The 8,158-nt window shown below is 36.7% G+C and overlaps 1 protein-coding gene across 2 annotated transcripts in view; it reads left to right on the forward strand.

Moving 5' to 3' along the window:
- SCN11A (sodium channel, voltage gated, type XI alpha subunit) overlaps positions 1–8,158 on the forward strand; it is a 122,489-nt gene that overhangs the window by 88,121 nt on the left and 26,210 nt on the right. For both annotated transcript variants that reach the window (XM_011999478.1, XM_011999479.1), the window contains 2 exons: positions 1,823–1,960; positions 6,343–6,447. In XM_011999478.1, the coding sequence (XP_011854868.1) occupies positions 1,823–1,960; positions 6,343–6,447 (243 nt within the window). The remainder of the gene's footprint in view (positions 1–1,822; positions 1,961–6,342; positions 6,448–8,158) is intronic.

The following is an 8,158-nucleotide window of genomic DNA, read 5'->3' on the forward strand; positions in this document are numbered from 1 at the left end:
TGGAGGTGGAGATGGGGAGTGGGGAGGAAAGGTTTTGCAGATGTGTAGCAGACAAGGTGTGTGGCTTGCAAATGCTCCCAGAGTGAGTGACAGGTGGGTGGAAGTGTGTGGAGGGGTGCCTGTTTTGGTGCTGGTCCTGATATGTACTGGTTGTTGTATGCTGGCTTCTAGCCTGATGACTCTTGTCTATGTAGTCACCCAGCACCCTGCTGGCCTCAAATATTGAAGTTGTGATTGTCGAAACTGCGGGCATTCTCCCCATCATTTCCTCCTGGCCTTAAATACTGGTTCTCAGCCATATCCTCCACAGGGTCCTTGGCAGTCTACTCCCATCCCTTGCTACAAGGCCCAACATGACAAGCCCATAGCTATGAACTCCGTGTCCAAGCCACATGAGAACTGAGAGGTTCAAGAGACTTCTCTCTGTTCAATTATGTTACTCTAATCTCTTAAGTCAGCCTGCCTGCCTAATATATCTCAGGCCTTCCTACTAGTAATTCCTTCCAGAAAAACGCAGAAGTAAAGCGAGAATACCCTCTCTGCCTTCCATTTTCCTCAATTTACTGGATCCCAACCCCTCTTTCCAGACCCAAAGAGGGATAATCAGGACACATATCTTGTAGCTCTGATTTTCTGTCTCTGTTTATTTTTCCTACATTTCCTATGGACAAATTGAGTAAGCTTTGATCATTTCATATTCTTGTCTAAACCTCCCTCCAATAAAACTCTCCACCTTCAAACCCTTGATCTAACAAAGAGGGACATGAAGGCGTGTAGACATTCCTATATCTCAAAGCAATAACCTAACTTGCAAGACTATTAGCCTACTTGGCAATTTTATTTTAAATGTCCAGTGCTGAATATTCTTTCCATTGCATTGTTTCTGTACTAGTGTCTACCTTTTGTTCAAATAAATGGATGCCTCAAGCAAACCTGGACTAAGGTCAGGTAGTCTTCGTAGCAAAAGAGAGAGATAATATTTTCAAATCATTAACTTCATTACACTAGTCTGCATTGTGAGTGTTGAGTAACAAATACCATAAATACATTCAACATTAGTCAGAGCTATCAGCACTTACGTCTTTGATGTGATAGAAGGGAAAAAAGTGAAATTCTTTTGCCACCTGCCTAAAAGTGCTTGAAGCCAATAACAATGCGAAGGACTTGAATGAAAGGGATCTCAGATGATTTGGGCGGTACCTCGAACTAGGAGAGCTTGGTTGAAGTCAATTTGTATCCATTTTAGAGCTTGATCATTCATTCATTCATTTAGGTATTTATTCCATGTGTGTCAAAAATCTACATATCAGAAGGTATGCTAGGCACAAGGAAGTTAAGAGTGAAAGGACATAACCACATATTAAATAAAGCAGTGGGCTCTATATGGGGGACATAGTAGTTCGACAACATTTAGTAGTTTAGTCACCTCTGCTCAAGGTGAATGTGCCCCTCCTCTGGTGGCCTCACTTCCAGTCAGGTCCCCTCCAATTACATATCCATATGGACATTCCATATGGATGACTTTTTAAAAACACAAATGTGATCATACCACTCCTCTCCCTTACAATCCCTCAATGATTCTCCTTTGCTTAGAATAAAAAGCCCAATTTTCCACCACCCCAGGTGCCCACCACGTGCCACCACTCAGGCTGAGCTGGGAAAACTGAGAGACAGGCTCCCAACAGGGTCCATGGCTGTTAGGAAGAGGCTATGTAGTCAATGCTGCTGTAAGAAACACCTTGGTCTTCTAGATAAGGCAGTTCGATGCTTATATTTTTCTCCAGTAATTGTTTTTTTCTCTTATTAAAAAAATTTCTAACAGAAAGAACAGCAGCCAGAGTTTGAGAGCAATTCACTCGGTTACATTTACTTCGTAGTTTTTATCGTCTTTGGCTCATTCTTCACTCTGAATCTCTTCATTGGTGTTATTATTGACAACTTCAACCAACAGCAGAAAAAGATAAGTATCCGAGTTGTCTTGATTTGGTAATTTTATCTCTGTCCTCCAAATGCATTAAAACATAATTCTGGCCTGGAATATTATACAAAGTAGCCTTTATGATCTGCACAATAACAAGGAGGGAGCCTCCCATGTCTGCCTGGAGATGATCCTCAAAGATGAGGCTGAAAGAAGACTGAAAACATCTGGGTTTAATTAAGTCATTGCTTTTATTCTCTTTTACCTTCTTCATCAATGGACATTGTTACTATTGAGATGAAACCCATTAATAATTGAACCCTAATAGAACAACCACCACCAGGATTAGTATTTATTAAATATGACAGGAGGGTCATATTTTAATAATCTTTCAAATGCACTTTATTACCACAATAAAAATAATATACTCTCCTTTTTCAGCCAATGTATCCTGGCCCCCAGCCCCCAAGCCTCAGCAGATCTATCCACCCTACTTGGAAAGAAGATGATTGGGGAAGAGGCAGGGCTAGGGAGGTTTCCTTCTCCATACACTGTAATAAACACATATTTATTTTGCTGATTCTAAAATCCACAGGAGCTTTATAGTGAATGTGAAAATTAAGGAAGATAAAAAGAAATTTTAAATCACCCTAAAGTGGCCACCAAATGGTAACCACTTTAGACAATGCCTCTTATGATTTTGGTATAATCCATTTCAGTCACTTTGTATTACTTTTACACAGTTAGAATTACCTTATAATTTTAATTTTGTAGTTTTGACCTCATTAGTTGTAAGCTTATGTCGTAAAAGTATCTTTGCTATAAGAATTCTCAGGGCCGCTGGCAGGGCGTGGTGGCTCATACCTGTAATCCCAGTACTTTGGGAGGCCGAGGCGCAGAGATCACTTGAGGTCAGGAGTTCGAGACCAGCCTGGCCAACATGGTAAAACCCAGTCTCTACAAAAAATACAAAAAAATTAGCCAGCTGTGGTGGTACAGGCCTGTAATCCCAGCTACCCGGGAGGCTGAGGTAGAAGAATTGCTTGAACCCGGGAGACGGAGGTTGCAGTAAGCCGAGATCACTCCACTGCACTCCAGCCTGGGCAACAGAGCGAGACTCCATCTCAAAAAAATAAAATAAAAAAAAGAAAAGAAAAGAATTCTCAGGGCTGAATTACATTGCATATTATGGATAGATCATAATTTATCCTGATCATTCCCCTCTTTGGACATTTATAGGTTGTTTTTAAATTTCATGCTCTTCTAAAACAATTACGACCAGTTTTTAAATTCTGTGAATCTCTGATTATTTCTTCAGCATAAATTCCTAGAATTAGAATATTAAAAGCATTGAAGACATATTGTCAAAATACCTTCCAGAAATGCTGTGCTAGGCACCCTTATTCTGCAGAATATGAAAATGCATGGTTACTGAGATCTCGTCATTCTAATTATTATACTTTTATTATCTTTTTCAGACTGATGGGGAAAAGTGTTATCTCATTGTTTTATATTTATTTGATCATTAGTGAGGTTACACACTTTTTCACAGGTTGATGGCCACAAGTATTTCTCCTTTAAGAGCTTTTTCTTTATATCATTTGTCTATTTTTAAGACTGAGATCGCCATCTTTTTTGTATGCATTTTTATGTAATAAGTCCAATTTTTGACGTGCTTCTTATATTTTTATAATAACATATTTAACTTATAGACATTAGTATTTTTTGGAGTCAAACTCCCAATCTTGTTTTTGGCTTTTTAAAAAATTGTACTTATGAACTAAAGGCATTTCTCAATCCCCAAATCAAGTAACTAAATATTTTCCTTTGGTTTTCCTAATTGTTTTATGGCTCTCTTTTATTTTTCCTTTGGACTCTCGTAATTCATCCAAAATGTATCTTGATACCAACTAGCCTTCTTAGCATCTGCTGGGAAAGTTGTTCCCTGTTGTTATACAACTGTATCGCTTCTGCTACTCAGGAGTGTGTGATGTAGCATCCTCTCTGTAATATGCATCTTGATTGCAATCAATACCTGCAATTTGGATGTCAGCCTTGGTGATTTTAGATTTAAGCTTACATTAGAAATCATTGTTTTGATCAATCCACTATGTCCTTTTGTTTTGTCTTGTTTCACTTTTTATTACAGAAAATCTCAAACATGCACAAGAGTGTACTAGAACTAACCTAAAATACCATCACCCAGCACAACATTTATTGACTTAAGAATGTGCTTGTTCTAAGCCATATATGCCCTTACTCAACCCTGCCACCAGATTTTTTTTATGGAGCAAACTACAGACATCACATCATTTGATTCATAAATATTTTAGAACATATCTCTTTTTAAACATAACCACAATTCCATTAGCACGCCAAAAAATTTAATGTGAATTCTTTAAATCCATCAAATACCCAGTCTATTTTCAGATTGGTCTGAGCCTTTAATTTAAAAGAAAAATGTTTGTTTATTAATTCTGTGTTTCATTTATTTGTTTCTGTTGAAGCTTTTTGTTTGTTTGTTTTCAAATCAGGATTCAAATACGTGAGGTCTTTCCATTTGACAACTTTCTTGTTCTCTGAAATGCCAAGATGTTCCAAATTTAGGTTGTACCCTTCCTGCCCTAGATCTGTAATCAGCCATTTCTCTAAAAACTGTTTGTTTCTTTGTGGGAAATGGTTTCGAAGACCACAATCTGGAATGCTCATTGTCATTGTTTCTAAGCCTTTCAAGTGGACAGAATTGCTTAAATTCAGGACTATAAGAAAATATATAAGTGGAATACTTATATATTGCATACTGATAACTCAAATTCAGCATACAAAGTTTTCACTTAACATCTGCATCTCCTCTTTTCCACACTGAGAAACCTTGTTCTCAAAGGCAAAGACGATAGAATTTAAAATTTCCACAATTACTCATTTTCTTTATCTCACAACACACATACACACACTACAGTCTCAGAATAGTGGTATTAATACTATTATGACATATATGATTACTAAAAGACTAATTTCTTCCCAGCATCCCAGAACAACTTGATTAAATTTTAGGTTGACTTCTAGGGCTACATATTTTTTTTCTGTGCTAGTGGAGTAAAGCCAAACCCCAAACCCTCATCAAGTAAGCCTGGAGTCATAAATAATCAGGGAAGACTGGCTTTTTACTCATAGTCTGGATTGAGAAAATTTTCTGATTGTCTTCCATTGCCAACAGACAGATTCTGGTTTTTTTTCTTTACCCTTCTGTTGGCCGCCTTTGGATAGTCCCATATTCTTGCAAGGACATTGTGCCTCCCCTCCCTTTGCATAGGCCTTATTTCCCATTACCCGCTTACATTTACTAAAAACTGAGATTCTAGTTTACAGAGATTAGTAAATGTTCTAAGACCAACCATGGCTTTGGGCTAATTTACTCGTCTATCTTTTTGATCTCTCAATTCAGACCCCCAATTTTTTTCTTTCTTTTATGCAAGTTCAGCTATACATTTTTTTTTTATTATTATACTTTAAGTTCTAGGGTACATGTGCACAACGTGCAGGTTTGTTACATATGTATACTTGTGCCATGTTGGTGTGTCGCACCCATCAACTCGTCAGCACCCATCAACTCGTCATTTACATCAGGTATAACTCCCAATGCCATCCCTCCCCCCTCCCCCCTCCCCATAATAGGCCCCCATGTGTGATGTTCCCCTTCCAGAGTCCAAGTGATCTCATTGTTCAGTTCCCGCCTGTGAGTGAGAACATGGAGGGCAAAATATCTTGAAAGGCTAGATAAACTAGAACAGAATTCTTTTAAAATGTATAGCTGATTTTCGCTATACATTTTAAAAGAATTCTGTTCTAGTTTATCTAGCCTTTCTAGATATTTTGCCCTCAAATTTCCAGATGTGAGAATCCTAGCTCATTTTTCTGTTCTTTCTTGCTCAGTAGTGAAAATAGTTAGAACTTTTTTTTTCCCTGAGAGTGGCTCTGAACAGATTTTATGGAGCTTTGTTAGTAGTGTTATGTGTATTCATTATTTAAAAGAAATCCAGTTGCCCTTTATGAGATTTTTGTCTAAATTTTGGTACTAATTTCTGTTTTTGTTGCATCGTGGTTTGATTTATGCAAGCTGAAATATATCAAATTTTTGTAAAGATTCTGTGTATATTTGCAAAGATTTATAACCTTTCTGTTCTAAAAAATGAAAAATAACTGATAAAGGAAACCTTATTTCTCTTGTATACCTTAACTTAAATCTTGTTTCTTTGCAGCATTTCCCTATAGTCCAGTCTCTTAAGCTTACTATTGGAATTTTAGGAACTGTTAATAGAAATGTAATGTAACTTTAAAATTGTGTCAAAAAATTCAGAACTAGATTCCAAAAAAAAAAAAAACAAAAGTGTTAAAGGTAATTAGCTCTTATCTTTTCCGTATACTTAGGTGGCCAAGACATTTTTATGACGGAAGAACAGAAGAAATACTATAATGCAATGAAAAAATTAGGATCCAAAAAACCTCAAAAACCTATTCCACGGCCTCTGGTGAGAGCAATTGAATGACTGTAAATATGTAGAACTACTGAGTTATTGTGAGGAACTCACATTTCTGCAGTGCCATCCTTCTTTATTTTTAAAATTTGCAGGCATTAAGGACTCAACAGAAGTCAAGACATATTCAAACACTTAGGAAAATTAGATACTCAGATTCAAAAGTAAGAGCCTGGACAACAACTTAAATTTATTTTTTAGTGAGCCAGGCAATATGTGCTTAAGTAAATACTTATTGCAACCATATGAACTTAGTGGTCTGTTTGAACTTAATTTTGACCAGTTTTATTTTATTTTATTTCAGTAGTTTTTGGGGAACAGGTGGTTTTTTTGTTCCATGCATTAAGTTCTTTAGTGGTGATTTCTGAGATTTTGGTGCACATATCACTCAAGCAGTGCACACTGCACCCAGTGTGTAGTCTTGTATTCCTCACCCTCTTCTCACCCATCTCCTTGATTCCCCAAAGTCCATTGTATCATTCTCATGCCTTTATGTCCTCACAGCTTAGGTCCCACTTATAAGTTAGAAAATACAATACTTGATTTTCAATTTCTGAGTTACTTCACTTAGAATAATGGTCTCCAGTTCCATCCAGGTTGCTGCAAATGCCATTATTTCATTCCTTTTTATGGCTGACTAGTATTCCATGGTGTAGATATACCACATTTTCTCTATTTATTCTTTGGTTGGCAGGCATTTAGCTTGGTTTCACATTTTTTCCATTGAGAATTGTTCAGCTACAAATGTGGTGTAAGTGTATTTTTCACATAATAACTTATTTTCCTTTGGGTAGGTATGTAGTAGTGAGATTGCTTAATCGAATAGTAGTTCTCCTTTTGGATCTTTAAGGAATTTCCATACTGGTTTTTATGGTGGTTAAACTAGTCTACATTCCCACTAACAGTGTAAAAGTGTTTCCTTTTCACCACATCCATGCCAACATCTATTTTTTTTTTTTAATTTTTAAATTATGATCATTCTTGCAGAAGTAAGGTGGCACCCCATTGTGGTTTTAATTTACATTTGCCTAAGAATTAGTGATGTTGAGCATTTTTTTTCTATGTTTTCCTGGCCATTTGTAAATCTTTTTTTGAGAATTGTCTGATTATGTCCTTTGCCTACTTTTGGATAGAATTGTTTTTGTCTTGATGATTCGTTTGAGTTCCTCGTAGATCCTGAAAATTAGTCTTTTGTCAGATGCAAAGTGTGTGAATATTTTCTCCCACTTGGTGAGTTTTCTCTTTACTCTGCTGATTATTTCTTTTGCCGTGCAGAAGATTTTTAGTTTAATTAGGTCTCATTTATTTATTTTTGTTTTTGTTGCATTTGCATTTGGGTTCTCGGTCATGAATTATTTGCCTAAGCCAATATCTGGAAGAGTTTTCTTGATGTTATATTCTAGAATTTGTATGGTTTCAGGTCTTAGAGTTAAGTCTGATCCATCTTGAGTTAATTTTTGTACCAGGTGAGAGATGAGGATCTAGCTTCATTCTTCTACATGTGAATTGCCAATTATCCCAACACAATTTGTGGAATAGGGTGCCCTTTCCCCAATTTATGTTTGTTTGCTTTGCCAAAGATCAATTGGCTGTAACTATTTGGCTTTTTTGGAGGGTTCTCTATTCTGTTCCACTGGTCTACATACTTGTTTTTATACCAGTACCATGCTGTTTCATTAACTATGGCCTTGTAGTATAGTTTAAA

This window comes from Mandrillus leucophaeus, unplaced genomic scaffold, assembly GCF_000951045.1.
Source record: "Mandrillus leucophaeus isolate KB7577 unplaced genomic scaffold, Mleu.le_1.0 Scaffold595, whole genome shotgun sequence".
Classification (NCBI taxonomy): Eukaryota; Metazoa; Chordata; class Mammalia; order Primates; family Cercopithecidae; genus Mandrillus; species Mandrillus leucophaeus.